The sequence below is a fragment of the Pundamilia nyererei genome, unplaced genomic scaffold (assembly GCF_000239375.1).
Source record: "Pundamilia nyererei isolate P.nyererei 1_Seehausen unplaced genomic scaffold, PunNye1.0 scaffold00069, whole genome shotgun sequence".
NCBI classification, from domain to species: domain Eukaryota; kingdom Metazoa; phylum Chordata; class Actinopteri; order Cichliformes; family Cichlidae; genus Pundamilia; species Pundamilia nyererei.
The window spans coordinates 718233-734066 of record NW_005187470.1 but is presented as its reverse complement, the minus strand read 5'-3'; the positions used below and the strand labels follow the sequence as shown (position 1 = coordinate 734066).

The 15834-nt window shown below is 40.8% G+C and overlaps 2 protein-coding genes across 2 annotated transcripts; both read left to right on the top strand.

The window, feature by feature from the left end:
• Positions 1 to 3110: 3110 nt before the first annotated feature.
• LOC102210741 (uncharacterized) lies at positions 3111 to 15001 on the top strand. The gene is made up of 10 exons (XM_013911655.1): positions 3111 to 3180; positions 4390 to 4574; positions 6259 to 6479; positions 7219 to 7435; positions 9990 to 10135; positions 10803 to 10986; positions 13802 to 13908; positions 14043 to 14262; positions 14355 to 14578; positions 14666 to 15001. The coding sequence occupies exons 2-10, from the start codon at positions 4420 to 4422 to the stop codon at positions 14878 to 14880; spliced, it is 1689 nt and encodes a 562-aa protein (XP_013767109.1). The 5' UTR covers positions 3111 to 3180; positions 4390 to 4419; the 3' UTR covers positions 14881 to 15001.
• LOC102210438 (dual specificity phosphatase DUPD1-like) lies at positions 8104 to 11008 on the top strand. Its single transcript, XM_005736392.1, has 3 exons — positions 8104 to 9763; positions 9990 to 10207; positions 10803 to 11008. Exons 1-3 carry the CDS (start codon positions 9636 to 9638, stop codon positions 10988 to 10990), a joined length of 534 nt encoding a protein of 177 aa, XP_005736449.1. The 5' UTR covers positions 8104 to 9635; the 3' UTR covers positions 10991 to 11008.
• Positions 15002 to 15834: the final 833 nt, after the last annotated feature.

Below are 15834 nucleotides of genomic sequence, written 5' to 3'. Positions count from 1 at the left end.
GATAGATAGATAGATAGATAGATAGATAGATAGATAGATAGATAGATAGATAGATAGATAGATAGATAGATAGATAGATAGATAGCAAAGTTTCATATTAAAGGAGATTTTCAAATGTTAACATAGGCCTATACAGGCTCATAAAGATTACATGCTACATGATTACAAGCTAAAGAGTAGCAAATAAACATGCTAATGTTAGCATACCGACATCGTATTGTATATGCCCGCGGTCCCCAACCCGTGAGTTGTTTGGTACCGGGCCGTGAGAGTTGAGGCTCAGGTGTGAAATTTATGGTTCTCAGGGTTTTTATCAGTTTTTATCGTTAACTCAGTTTCCCTGGGTCTTTTCCCGTGTGTTATGAATTAATTTTCTTTTTTTGGTATCGGTACTGGTTTTATTTTGTTGTATTTATCCGCGACACCTTAAAGGCCGGTCCGTGAAAATATTGTCGGACATAAACCGGTCTTAGGCATAAAAAAAGGTTGGGGACCGCTGGTATATGGTAGATCCTAATAGCGTGCTAGCTGTTGTCAATAAGCGTGAAATTTTAGGCCTGATAGTAATATGATAATACTTGAATACTACAGCATGTTAGCGTTGAACTACCTCACATTTTTTATATTCTGGAACAAACAATCATTCTCCAGGCTTTCTGAAGAGAGAGGGCATTGGCTGCTTTTTCATTCATTTTCAGTCACTGAACCTGACCATTTTCAGAAGAAAGTTTTTTTGGGGGGGGTTAGGCACTGTGTTACTAGCAGCCTGTTGCAAAACTAAACAGCCAGTTCCCATTTCTTTAGTTGATTCTGGCACATTTTGACAGATATAAAAGTTTTGCACCAACAAGGTGTCTCCCAGGGGACTGTTAGCCAAAAACTTGACAAATCTGAGCACTGTGTGCAGTGTGTGCTTAAAAATGTGATTAAGTGAGGTGAAAAAAGTGGCAGCCACGTATCTACATGAGATGAACAGTATCTGAAAGCCATGTCTCAGGTCTTAGTTGAAGGGTGGCTGTCAAGAAACTATTCTTAAGAGATGAAAACAAGCAGAAAAGACTTGGTTATGCCAAATTACACAAGAACTGGGCTGATATGAGCTGCAACAGGTCTAATGGAGTGATTATTATTTAATCATCAGTATTTATAGAGGAGGTCAGGAGAGAACAACAACAGTGAGTGTCTGCATTTCAGCCAATATTATCAATATTACCATCAGCATGTCACTGATCCTAAAAACACTACCTCCGATGTAAAAGCATAGCTGGATAGAAAAAAGACACAATATAAGTCACGGATCTGCCTCTTCAGAGCCTGGACCTCAAGCAGAGCGGGATCATCTTGACAGAGAACAGAATAAAGGGCAGCCAACATCCAAAGAAGAGCTTCAAATGTCCTTGAAGCAGCTGGAGAACTATTCCTGAAGACTACTTAAAGAAAATATTAAAAGAAAGTTTATCTGACTTAGGTTGCGTTAAAGAAGAAAATGATGGTGATAGCAAATACATTTCTCGTTAGAATTGTACAAACTCTCTATGTATGTTTATACATGTATCAATAAATTTACCAATTTTGTTTTTCCTATCGAAATATACAAAACGAGAGGTGGCTCAAGGGTTTCGCACAATATTGTTCATGGACATTTGAGCCCAACGAAAGCAGATGCTGGCACGAAAATAGCTTAATTATCTTTCTCCAAATCCAGTGATCTTCATTTATAATAGACTAAGCTGCATCATCTCCTCATTAGCCTGCTAACTGGGATTTTTAATGCAGCGAGGTTGTTGGGTTTTTTTATGTCTTAACAAAAAGAGAGTCTGGTTGCAGAAATAAATTTAATGTCAAGTAAAATGACAACAGGGCATGTTTACAACACTGAGACAAGTCTTTACTTCTCATTCTTGTAAGACGTTTTTTCTTCTACAACAACAGAGTAGACCAAATGTCTAATGGAACATGTTTTGCAAAGCATAACATTTTAGTAGAGTCTCTAGGTAACTCAGAAAAGAGGGAATCAATCAACAGCATCTGTTCAACACATCGCTGTTCACAGCGTGTGAAATTCATTTGGTGTATTTGTCAAGGCAGTGCAGTTGATCACTGCTGTGCATGAAAAGGTTTCAGGTCTTTTGATTGCCCATGAAATCAACTGTAGAGGCAAAGGTACACACACATTCATCTAGCTTGACACCAATGATTTCGACCTGTTTTGAATTATTATGTTTCTCTGAATCAAACATTCACAGTAAGCAAGAATGTACAGTATTATACACAGAATTATAATTCATACGTTCAATTTCTAGATATAGACTTTGTCAGTACTTACAAAAACATACAATAAATGTAGACATTTTTACAAAGAAATGTTTGTATTCGCTCATCCATCTATATTTGTGTCATTTTTCTGCAATATAAATATATATTTTTAGCTTTTTAAAACTTCATCAGAGTGTCAATATTGTGGGTTTATTGCAAGTTCCCATTTTTGCTGATATAATTAAGAAAAAATCTCTGCTATCATTTAAGTGCACCAAGAAAAAAACATAATCTACATTTCTTTTTTTTTACATCGAATGACCGAGTGTTGATTCAAACACAGTTCAAAGTGGAAAAAAAGCTCAGGGAAGTCAGGTTTAAACTCAGCTACAAGCAGCTCTGATCTAATTTTCTTGCTATTGAAAAAGCCGTGTCCTATCCTCCCTCCTGTGCTGGCAGCTCGGGTAACCTTTAAGGAATGCAGAATATGGTGCCAGAATTATTTTGGGCTGAGATTCAGATGTTAAAATAGCAAAAAAGGTTGCAGGGTAGATTACCAAGGAGAACACAGGCAGTTGTGCTGTCGACCTACATGTAGCTGTTGTACAGAGAGGCCATGAAAAGCAACGTTTCCAACCAAGGCAAGTGTCAACCAACAATGTGTGCTTACAAATTGATTACAGATAAATGTAGGCGATGTATATTCATGAGTGTGTGGATTTATTGCACCGTATAGCTTTATTTGCAAGATAAACATGTTGACAGAGTACTTGTGAAGTAGTATTCACTGTGATACTGCATTGCCTGACGGATTATGATACTTTCTTCTTTTATTAATTGGCCTACAAATCCAGATGAACCACATCTGAAAGGCTAAAGAGGGAAGTGTAATTCATAAAACCACCAAGAAGAGGCCCAGAGGAGGTAAAAAGCCATTTTTATTTGCCCTCCATGTTAACCGCGGGCACTTTCCCATACATAGCATCTTTAATTACACAGAAGTGGAGCAGGAAGGACAGGTTAGCCTAAGGGGAGAGGGTATGAAAGCAGTGCTGCAGCTCAACATGCGCACCAGGGAAATCAGTTCTCTGCCCCTGAGTGTGGGAGGCAGGAAAGGGTTGTGCTTATAGATCAATGAGGAGAAAGAAGAGCCTCCAGGTACGCGAGGCGCATGTTGTACCTGTGCAAAGACACCATTTAGCTCACACAATCGTATGCATGAAGCTTACACTGCGTTAGATGCAGCATTTCCTTCATGCACACGTGTTCTGTGTGACACACAAGAATGCACATGCAGGGATGGATAGAGGCAACATGATGTTTGAGTAAACCTCCATATGTCACAGCAGCGAAACAAAAGGTCACTAAAACAGATTTGGTCTCAATGACTCATCCCTGTGGACACGACAAAAAGTCTCAAAACCCTGAGAGCAACATTATGTCTCCACACGCGGCGAGAATGCAAATAAGAAGCTCGGCTGCTGTTAGTTTCTTTTCGATAACAATGCCTACACATCGCTTGTACGTCCACAGCCTCAAGCACAGTCACACACCTGCCTAAATGGATGCTAATGCATACAGTTTGCATAGTACGAGTCTCTCTAGAGCTCAGTGTGTAAATTGTAAATGCACAGGTTAGACTTGCCTGCAGCAAATGAAAAGTGGTTTATAGGCATTGAATGCCATTTTTCTGCATCTCTGGAAATAAATAAATCTATCCAGTGCTGCTATATAGATACAATAATGAGAGCATCATAAGGTCAGCTTACAATCACATGATCCTTTGCTACTGTGGAATGTGTTAATTGTCATAATTGCAGTCTGTATTTAAAGGCTACAGACCTGTATATGAAACCTGCTAATTAACGATCCTGGCTATAATCCCACGCTGCACTTAGCAGTCGTTTCTCGGTGTTTCCTAAGATGATGCGTACATTTCAATTAGGCTTTTCAGTGGAGTTAGTTGGTATTCATGGGCAATGCAGATGAACCCTGAAACTCTTTGAGCATCTTTCTTAAAGTTTGAATTATAGTAAAGGGCAAAGTGCAGTAAAACATACGTTTTTATTGAGTTCTCGGTTTTTATCGCGGTTCAAATTTCAGGGCAACGACCACTTCTTTTCTTAATGAAAGGTTGTAAAAGCAGAAGTGGAGAATTCAGACATGCCCAGAGGCCTCGGCTGCCTGGCGAGCCCTGAGGGGGCAGAAGGCCGGTATGAAACCCCCCCAGCTTCAGAGCTTCAGAGACTGATGTGGACAAAAAAAGGGACCAGTAACCATCTGGATGAGGTTCATCCCGGGATCTACATCGGAGACATGTGAGAGTGACATGTTACTGAAATGATTCACTATGGCTAATGTGTTTAAATATAATTCCACCGGCTTTTGTAATAAAGTAATTAAGTATTCTCTTAATTGGGCTCAGATTGTGAGTGCATGTGTAATTAAAGGCACCATTATGATTTTTACATTATTGAAATTGATCTTTTTTTTATAAAAGCACCTGGTTATCACACTAATGCGCAAAACATTAACAAGCTTTCATCACAACTGTATACACAGTCATCCAAGTGCTAATGCCCATGTGAATAGTGTGTCGTAGCCTTATGCTAACATGCTAACATCCAACTTTACAATAATAAAAGTAGCTGTTTTATGAATACTGTTTTGTAGCATACTGTCTATTTTTATTTTTAGATACATGGGCAGTTTTTTGCCTTCATCATAGAATATTTAGGTACACCTGCTAATTGTTAGCAATTATCTAATCAGCCAATCAAGTGATAGCAACTTAGTGCATTTAGGCATACAGACATAGTCAACAAGACCTGCTAAAGTTCAAGGTGACCATCATAATGGAGATGAAAAGTGATTTAAGTGACTTTGAACATAGCATAGGACATGCCAGATGGGCTGGTCTTGTGATTACAGTACCGTCTCTAGTTTTGACAGATAATGATCCAAAAAAGAGAGAAAATATCCTGTGAGCGGCAGTTCGTAGGGAGAAAACGTCTTGTTGATCCAAAGAGTTAGAATAGAAACTTTCTCCAATTTCGTTGTACTCTGTACAATGACAATAAAGGCTATTCTATTCTATATAGAATATAATGGCAAGAGCGCTTTGAGCTGATAACAAGGTAACAGTAGCTCATTACAACTAAGGTATGCAGAAGAGCATCTCTGAACACATGATATGTGGAACCCTGAAGGACCACAGCAGCAGAAGACCACACTGGGTGACACTCATGGCTGCTATAAACAGGAAAGCAACCCTTCACACAGACTCACCAATATTGCCTGGTGTGATGAGCCTCAATTTCTGCTGCAACATTTGGCTGGTGGGGTCAGAATTGGACATAAAAATCATTAGAAGCATAGATCCATCCTGCCTCGCATCAAACGTTCAGGTTGTTGGTGGAAGTGTAATGTTATGTCTCCTTAAATACCAAATGAGAATTATTTAAACACCACAGGCTACCTGAGTACTGTTGTTGACCGTGTCCACCCCTTTATGACCACAGTGTACCCATGTTCTGATGGCTGCTTCCAGCAGTTCCCTGCACTCGGATGACCTCCACAGTCACCGGATCTTGATCCAATAGAGCACCTTTGGGATATAGTGAAACATAAGATTCACATCACAACATACTCTTTACTTTTCATATCATGCATGAAGGGATCTTGATTAAACTCTAAGAAGGATAAGGTAGGGCATTTGACAGATATATTATATGCATTACTATATGTGTAACCACAGAGGAAAAAAATACCCCCTTAAAGGGCAAAAAACAGGGACTGCGTCTTGTGCACTGCACTGTGCAGTCTCTCTGTATCATTCATAATAAAATGTAATATTATAACAATTCAGTTAATTAACCTAATGATCTACATTTTCCCCCACTGCCTGCCATCTTCCTTCTTCTCCTCGAGTTAGCTTTCTTTGCACTATCCTCATCATTTGTTTTGTTTGATTGCAGAGATAATTGTAATTTTTCCCTTTAGGTACGCAGCCAAAGACAAAAGGACTCTCCAGGCTCATCGCATCACCCACGTGCTTAATGCAGCTGATGGGAAGTTCAATGTGAACACAGGGCCCAGCTTCTACCGAGACACCGCCATCACTTATCATGGAGTCGAAGCTTTTGACATGCCATCCTTTGACTTGAGTCCCTTCTTTTACCCAGCGGCCAATTTCATCAAGAGCGCTTTGAGCTCTCCCACAGGTGAGGCGCTCTCACAGCGCTCAAGGTATCCTTCATCGTTTTCACACATTAACTCGGGGAAGACGAGCCAAGGCAGAGAAACATTTGTCAGTCAATTCCCATTTACAGCAGACCCCAGTTGTATCAGTCATTAAAATGCAAATCAAACACTAAACATAATATCAAGCTAATATCTTTCCCCCATGGTAATCTTCTCATAAGCTCAGACCTCGGCCAGGAAAATTGGTTTTAAATGGATTGCCCTGGCAATTTGTAAGCAACACTTTTATTGGACATGGAAATTACACAATTATGTTTGTGGCCTGTGCTTTCCTGGCCCGTTATGCAAAGTGAAGTCAGTATCTGACATGACAGTAATAAGATGAGGCCTCCTTCTTCACATGCTGGCTGATCGGGGGCTCCAGTGTGTGGCGGGGCCTACAGTAATCCCCGGCAGAAATACACAGAAGCCAAGACAGTTCAATTACGCGCTCCTCTGCGCCCTAATCCTCAGGCCTGATAAGGAACCAGGGATTACTGTGTGTAGAAACATTTGTTGCAACATTGTTGAAAACTTTTAGTCGGGAGTAAGAAGTACTCCTCCCTGTGATGTGCACGGTTTTTAATCCACAGAGGAGTTACAAATTAGATATTTAGAACAAACTTTACAACAATAATCCACTGATTGCTGTAGGCTGGTGGGCTGCTGCGTTCTGAAATGATCCACAGGAAGTCTGATTTTCTGCCTTCTGACTGGCAGGTAAAGTCTTCGTCCACTGTGCAATGGGCCTCAGCCGCTCATCCACCTTGGTTCTGGCTTACCTGATGATCCATGAGAACATGACTCTGGTGGACGCCATCAAAGCTGTGGGCGCCAACAGGAACATTTCTCCCAATAACGGGTTCTTGGAGCAGCTCCGAGCACTGGACACAAAGCTCCACTGCCAGGGATTATCCAGGAGCTTCAACGGGCGGACGTAAAAATAAAATCCTTCGGTCCATAAATTTGGATAATATTTTTGACCCCTGTCCATATCTGAGTGTTAAAAAGCTATTACAGTGATAATGTTTTTGTAATGAACAGGTACTTCAGCTGTATTTAAAGGGCTTCAAGGTAAGAAAATATAATAACCTGATGAAGAGTGATTTTTAAACATTAACAATTGAGTTATATGAACAAAACGTGCTTAAATTATTAGCTCAAAATACCCAAAAGTATGACACAAAAGGACGACTGTGAGGTTTTAAGGTTACAAAATCAGAATTAACACAAAACACAAAGAAGATTACATTTGTGTTTAAATGTTGAAATTCTTCCCCATCTGTGCCTGTGTCTCCTGTCTGCAGTCAAAGCCTTTAAAAAGCTTCAAAACAGATACATTTGTGTTTGAGAAACTACAGAAAAGTTACTGCACTCAGTGAGTTATACAGTCACAGATTACACTACAATGTTTACTTGACAGTGAGTCATACAAATGCTACAGTTCTTGCCCTTTAACGAATACAGTCAAATACAGCCCTTTGACTGGGCCATCGCAGCACTTTCATTCTTTTCTTTTTCAGCCGTTTGAATGTAGATTTGCTCTTGTGCTTGGAATCATTGTCCGCTTTCAGCCAACCTTTAGCCATCAGACAGATGGTCTCATATTTGATTTTAGAATAATTTGGTAGAGGAGTTCAAGCTCAGCTTAATGACTGAAAGGTGTACATGTCCCGAGGCTGCAAGACAAGCCCAAATTATCAGCCCTCCACCACTGTGCTTCACAATAGATATGAAGTTTTGTGCTGATATGCTGTGTTCAGTTTTCTGCTGCAGTGGATTATGGACAAACATCACCAGACGTTGTTCCACAGGTTTCCAGACAGAAAAGAGGTTTTCTGCTGACAGCCTTTCTAAACACTTTTCTTCAAAATTTGCCTTCATGAAGTTTAACATTTACTTTCCTAACTGAGCCCTGTGGAGTCTGAGACGTAAATCTTGAGTTTCCTGAGGCTTCCCCGCGCATTGTACCGAATTTGCTGTGGAGACTGTGGCATTGTGTTAACACAAGCCTGCCAAAGCCCTGCTTTTACAGAGGCGCTTGCACTGCTGATGATCAGTTAATCAAATCCATTTGATTAGCAGCACCTGGCTGCTGCCCTAACCTCGTAATTCCTATGAAAACAGTCAGTGTGTACAGAGTTTTGTAAAAAGTTTCTTCTTTCTTCTTTTTTTTCTGCCCGTCCAATATTTACTACTGCACCTGTAAAACATCTATTATTTTGTTTAGTCTATATAATATGGAATGCACACACAGAAACGTGAGGAATTTATTTTGTATTTTCATGAACTTTCTTTAAAACTTAACTCAGTTTTCTAATGAAGTTCATGAAATATGATGGAGAGTTTAAAAGCAGCTGCTAAATGTACGCTTTCCTAAAGATTGTCTTGTCAACAGCACAGTGTGGTTCGCTTCTCTCAGCAGTTTAAATTATCCTTAACATACTGACTCAGACCTTCACTCCAGAAATTCAACTCTCAGTGTAGCTTATATAATCTTTGTGTTCTTCATAATGACAGGAGCAACCTATGCAATCAAAGACGGGACTTTAATAGTTTGTTGACGACAACGTCAGGCAAAATAGGAAGTCATTCATTTATTCTCGTCAGATGATTTAAAATAAAGAGACACAGCAACACCATCTGCAATAGTTCAAACTGTGGTTTGAGCTCAAACTGTGGTTTGAGCTCGTTCAGCGTGGCAACCTGACATTAATTCCCCACCATGTTTTGGATCACTTGCACTATTACAACCATTAAAACTGCAACGGCTCAGTAGTCGAATTTATCACAGCACAAGCAGCCTGGCTTCTGTCACAGTCATCTGAGGAATAAATAGTCCACACTGCTTGTGCCCAGTCTCTGGTATGTTCAGCTGTCTCGTTCCAGTGGGGCTCAGCCTCCAAACAACACTGATATCCAGCTCAGATGTAAAACAGCGCGAGCCGCACCAGTAAGGTTAGTATTCGCTGTTGGTTTGTCTCAAAAGCCTGCAGCAAGAAACACCAGCAGGACAGCAGTAATAATCAACATTTGCATCCTGGAACATAAAGTATCTTGCAAAGTTATTTATCTATGTACTGAGTTGAGTGAAAGTGATAATTATATAAAAACACTGAGGTGAGAGAGATACAGATATGACCTCAAAGGAGGAGCCAAAGTATCAGACACCACCCACCTGCGATCTGCTCAGCCTTCTGTTGAAGAACAGACGCCCCACTGGAGCTGTCAACGAGGTTTGGCCCAACCTCCTCATCGGAGATGCGTAAGTGACATTCTCACTTTGGGGGCCTCTAACTGCAATATGGTGATCTGATTGTGAAAGTGTCGCTGCAAACAAGTGTATTTGGCCAACTGATGGGACAAATATAAAATCTGTACATTTGAGTCACCGGTGATGCATTTACACACATATGCTTCCAGAGCTGCACACAGGCGAGAAAAATCGCTAAAAATGACATTTCTCATAGCCTCTCCTGTGTCATTTACAGAGCTGCAGCTCGGGATAAAACCCTGTTAGCGAAACTGGAAATAACACACGTGGTGAATGCTGCAGATGGCCCCCAGCACATTGACACCGGGCCAGGTTTCTACGCAGACGCCAGCATACTGTATCACGGAGTAGAAGCACCAGACTGTAAAGATTTTGACTTGAGCCCTTTCTTCAGTGAGACGGCTGATTTTATTCATGGTGCTCTGAGCCAAAAAGGTACCAGTCTATTTTAGCAACACATGACAAAATAAACACATAAGGATTGAGCTTTAATAATATGTTACAGTCCAACACATCCTAATATAGAAAAATGATGCATCATCAAGCTGAAAAATGATAAATAATAATGATATTTTATGTTTTGTTGCACATATTTAAATGCATGAAGACATAAATAATTGCCTTTGCTTCTGGGTCGTGTGCGGAGACTCCAGCTGCTCTCTATAATCTAAAATAATTTCACAATGTTTTATTATTTTTAACTTTTATTTTAAAAATGTAAGGCTTCTATTTTTCCCCATTGCACAAACATTTAGAAGAACAATAATTTGAAATAAAATCAATTTAAAATGGTAACGAGAGTTAAAGTTGTGAGCAGTTACTACAGGGACACGTAAACACTATTACTGCTATGACAGCACCTGTGTGTGTGCCATCATATGTCATCATTTCTGCTGTGAAAAGAACCTTTTGTGATTGTTACACCGTGAGCTGAGCCCACAGTTGTAATTAATCCCTTTGTTGTTTGTGTTTAACCCAACGAGCCGCAGAATTCGCAGCTTATTTTAGAGTCTGCCTTTTGTCCGTGCAGGGAAGGTGCTCGTCCACTGCGCTCGGGGAATCAGCCGCTCGGCAGCTCTTACGCTGGCCTTCCTCATGATCAAAGAAAGGCTCACACTGGTGGAGGCTGTGGAGGTTGTGTGCCGGCACAGAAACATCCTCCCAAATGTTGGATTTCTGAACCAGCTCCGTGAGCTGGACTCATCCCTATTCACGTAGTAGAGCACATAACGCCAAAAAGGGGACAGTTTCATAGTTGGCATTATCTGTGCAGATGAAATCGTCCTGGTGGCTCCATTTGGGTGGCTTCGGGCACTCGCATCTTAAGTGAATTAAAGCACCATGTAATCCAACTTGGCTTGATGGGATTTTGCTTAGCTTAGTCGAGCGATACATCAGCATTCATAATAGCACACTTAAACACACAACATGCAGAGCACAAAGTAGAACTGACAGACAAATGTTTTGTCAGGTGAGCGATCAGCACAGACAGTCTGCCTGTCAGAAAGGGTTTGTCAACACTAAAATAAAGTTAGCTGAAAGTTAAAAAGACTTCAATCCTGTCATGTTCGGTTCATTTTTGACACAAACGGAACCTCATTGTATTTGAGACAAGACTATTTCAAGCCTTATTTTTTAATCTCTTTGTGTTTTTCACACTACAATTCTCCATTTTACAAACCAGAATCCATCACTGCAGATTTCTGGGTGATTTCTTTTTTTCTCAGTTTTCCATAATTGAAACGTATGAAAGTCAATTAGCCCACTCATGCATGAGCTGTGTAATTGATTGCATTAAAAGCTCATATTGTAATATAATGCTGTTTATGATTAGACTAAATTTTAAAAAATAGCTTATTTTATAATTTTAATAAAAATGAATGCACAATTACTGCTCACTATGGCGGACTACACAGCTCAAACAGTGCCATACACGTCACAAAAAGTGATGGTTCTTTGCTATTATTGTTATTAATAATAAACTGCTCTTTATTTATTAACAATAGTGTTTTATATTGCAAGATAAACACCCTTCAAAATGACACACATTAACCCGATGAGCCACAGATCTCTGTGCAAGCACTTGGAGAAAGAAACCTCCTTTTTAAGAGGAAATCATGGACAAAACCAGTTTGTGGAGAGCAGCCATCTGCTGTGACCAGTCGGGATGAGGGAAAAGTAGTAAAATGTAGCAAAAGCATATCCGTAGAGAAAAATACAGTCATGACATCGGTCCTCCCCAGACCTCAACATTATTGAAGCAGTGTGGGATCATCTTGACAGAGAACAGACTAAATAGCAGCCAGAATCCAAAGAAGAGCTTTGAATGTCCTTCAAGAGGCCTGGAGACGATTTGACAAGAAGACTTTCTTAGATTGTTCAGACTGTATCAAAGACTAAATACCAAATACTTTGACTTTAAAGCTCATTAGAATTCCGTTTTTGCCTTAAATACTATATTTCCATGTATGTTTGCACGTTTCAGTGTGCAAATGTTTCACTGCACGCAGTTCCCATTTTCAATTTTCAAGTTAAAAAAGGAAGGCATGGCTCAAGACTTTTGCACGGTACTATATAACATTCCTTTATATTTCGATAACCCTTGATTAATTAAAAACAAAAAAAAGCTGTTGTTTATTGTAGGAACAACAACAGAAGACAAATCATTTTGCAAAAAGTGTGTGTTGTGTTTGGGGTAGCCAGACTTTTCTGTGACCTGCAAACTCTGTGGGGGCCAGGGCCACCCTTGGCCACCTCTTATCTCTGCTCCTGATCACTGGCACAAAGTGCTACAGACTTTAGATCTCGACAGACTAGGGCAAATTACAAAAAAAGCAAATATTTGTGTTATATTAATCTGTATTATATTCAGATTTTAAATCTGAACATCTTCCTCTCCACTTCTTCATACTTGACCTGTTCACCGGTAACGCAAAGCACGCAAGGAGCTAAATGTGCAAAAAAACAGCGGCATGGGCCTTTAGGCTCACGTCTTAAGCGCGGCACAATCAAGATCAAGACCCCTGCTGTACTGGAACAACACACAGACAGTGCATGCTTATAAATAAACAATGCTCCACTTACTTATTCACATTTCTCAAAATACTGCGTCCTAACTGCTACAATCCAGTGACGTACAGTTAAAACTGTGATGTGTCTAAAGAGTCTTGATACAAGATGACAAAAATATGCCAGCGTGCTTTCTGAGCATGTATACAGATTCAGGTCAGACTTTGAAAAGAGATGAAACACTGAAGCCATCTTAATAAGAGATGCTCTCCAGAGCTCGCTGGGAGAGAGATGCTGTCAAAATAAAAGGAATTGGATATCACAGGTTTAATGATTTCACTGTCAGAATGAATGATGGCAGAGTAGGAAGATATGAGGGAAAAATAAAGGAGTTTGATGGTGTGAAAACTCTGTCTGACATGTTAGCAGCTTCATCTAGCCATCCTGCAATACAGCCATCATCACACTCTCACTTTGGGGGCTTGCATTTAGATCACTGAATGGACTGTGCATATCATATAATGGGGAATCAAAGACGTGTGCCATCTTGCGAAAAACCTCATCTGTCTAACAGTCTGACACATTTCAGTTCTCTTTTGGCCCCCGAGAGGCTCCAGAAGATGCTGAACATCCTTAACGGGTGTTGTGAGGCTGTGCTTACACAGCTTCTCCCAGCGTCTGAAGATATGCAGAAAGGCTAAGAGAGACTGACACAATTTCAAGGACTTGCTCGTACGGTTGAGCAAAAGCTCAGAGTGCCCTGTTTACTCCAGTGAATATGGGTATCCTTTGGCAAGTGCAAAGTTTGGATAAGCACAGCTTCCTGCCAGCAGCAGAGATTAAAGTTGTGTGTTCAGAAGTGGATGGCAGGGACTGGCTGGGTGGAAGTTTTCCCCACAGGCAGAGAACGTGGCAGCTAAGGTCAGGGGCCCGCCACATCACAGCCCTAAAAATATCCTCTGCATTTGATGCCCGTCACAGAGCGGTTATACAATCTGTGCCCTGACTTGAGCCTGCCAGAACTAAAACCTTACCATGTTCTGCCTTCAAGGGCTGCTTCACAACCAGCTGCCAGAATGATGAAAACCAAATTCCCGGGAAGAAAAACGAAGGACTTCAATCTCCGGGTGAGTGCTGCTGAAGATGCATGTGAAAAACAAAAAAAGCAAAAACTGTGCTTTTTTATGACAGTAGTTTGAGGGGTGGAGGAATATAAGAAAAAATAAAAAAAGCAAATGTGGCATTTCTTTTTCTCCTTAAGCAAATAAATCATGTGTGAGAGGAAGCCACGGTGAGAAAATGGCTTCTCGCGAGTCGAAGACTGGCACAAAGATAAATGTTACTCGGGCAGCTGAGGAATCCAGTCCAGTGGATGATTATTCCACACCTGGGGGCTATGAGTTGGAGAAAATCCTCAACCGAGGGAGTGTGGCTTACACTCATGTCAACGAGGTTTGGCCTAATGTCTTTATTGGCGATGAGTAAGTAAGAAAAAGTTTTTCTAAAAGCATAAAATGTCTAAACTGAATAAAAATAACAGGATTAAAATGATACTGACACTGGCTTCTTGTAGGGACACTGCAAAGGACAAGTACACACTGAAGAAGCTGGGAATTACGCACATCCTGAATGCAGCAGAGGGGACGTGGAACAACGTGGACACTGGAGCTGGCTACTACAGTGACATGGACATTGTATACTACGGTGTAGTAGCAGAAGACGTCGCAACCTTTGACCTCAGTCAGTATTTCTTCTCCGCTGCCCAGTTTATTGAGAAGACACTGAGCAATCCTCAGAGTAAGACAGCTGCACAGGAAAAAACGAATATTTTGGCTGAAAATTGCCTAAAACATGTCGTGAATCTGTTCTCCGATTTGTCTGCAGATAAACTGCTGGTGCACTGCGTGATGGGAAGGAGTCGGTCCGCCACACTTTTCCTCGCCTATCTCATGATCTGTGAGAACATGACTGTGGTCGACGCCATAGAGCACGTAAAAAAACGCAGGCGTATCATCCCTAACTGGGGCTTTTTGAAGCAGCTGCGAGAGCTGGATCAGCACCTCTTGGAGAAAAGGGGGGAATCTGCAGGGGAAAGCTGATTGTGTGGCTGATCAGTCTGAGACTAAAGTCAGCGGAGACTAAGTCAAATCCCAGCCATTAAGACTTCGTCATGCTAGGAGTTACAGCCATGTGAAAAAAATAAAGTCCTATTAAAACTAAGTACAGCTTTACTGCTTCCATAGGAATAAAAGTAAAGTCAGGGGTAAGTAGCAACCAGGTGCTGCTAATCATCAGCAATTTGAGCACCTCTATAAAAACAGAAGTATGGGCGGTTTGTTGGTCTGGAGGCATTCAGCTGTGCGTTAACACAATGCCAAGGAGGAACGACATCAGCAACTGTTGCTGCCCATCAATCTCAGAACAGTTATGAGGCTTTTTTCCATGCAACCTAAGAGTCCATCATTGTACAGTGAGAAGTATTGTTCACAACATCTTCCTGGGAGCTGATGTCCTGGTAAATTCACAGAGATGTCAGAGAAATTGCAAACAAAAACCTCGAAGAGCTAGATCTCAGACTCTGCAGGAATCCATTAGCATGTTATATGTCAAAGGTCTTGACAGTTTAGTTAGAAAAAGACTAAAACTTTCTAAAAACACTGGAACAGACAAGAGCAAAGTGGGGATGTTTGGTCATAATGCACAGAAACGTATTTGGAGAAAACCAAACACAGCATATCAGCACAAACATCTCATGTTAAATGTGAAGCACGGCGGTGGAGAGGTCATGATTTGGGCTGTTTCTGTAGCCACAGGACCGGGACACCTTGCAACCATTGATTCAACTATGTATGAACTGTGTATATCAAAATGTTCTCAGGTCAAATATGAGGCCATCAGTTCAGCCACTAAAGCTTGGCCCAAAATGTATCATGCAATAGGGCAATGATCCAGAACACAGCAGCAAGTCTCCAAAAGAATGGCTAAGAAGGAAAATAATTAAGGTGTTGCAATGGTCAAGTCAAAGTCCAGACCTCAACCTGATTGAAATGCTG

Excerpts from the sequence above, each read along its gene's own strand:
- LOC102210438 (XM_005736392.1), top strand. The coding sequence starts at position 9,636 with ATGACCTCAAAGGAGGAGCCAAAGTATCAGACACCACCCACCTGCGAT. Across the intron at positions 9,764-9,989 it reads AACCTCCTCATCGGAGATGC|AGCTGCAGCTCGGGATAAAA; the intron begins GTAAGTGACATT and ends TGTCATTTACAG. Across the intron at positions 10,208-10,802 it reads TGGTGCTCTGAGCCAAAAAG|GGAAGGTGCTCGTCCACTGC; the intron begins GTACCAGTCTAT and ends TTGTCCGTGCAG.
- LOC102210741 (XM_013911655.1), top strand. The coding sequence starts at position 4,420 with ATGCCCAGAGGCCTCGGCTGCCTGGCGAGCCCTGAGGGGGCAGAAGGC. Across the intron at positions 13,909-14,042 it reads CGAAGGACTTCAATCTCCGG|CAAATAAATCATGTGTGAGA; the intron begins GTGAGTGCTGCT and ends TTTCTCCTTAAG. Across the intron at positions 14,263-14,354 it reads AATGTCTTTATTGGCGATGA|GGACACTGCAAAGGACAAGT; the intron begins GTAAGTAAGAAA and ends GGCTTCTTGTAG.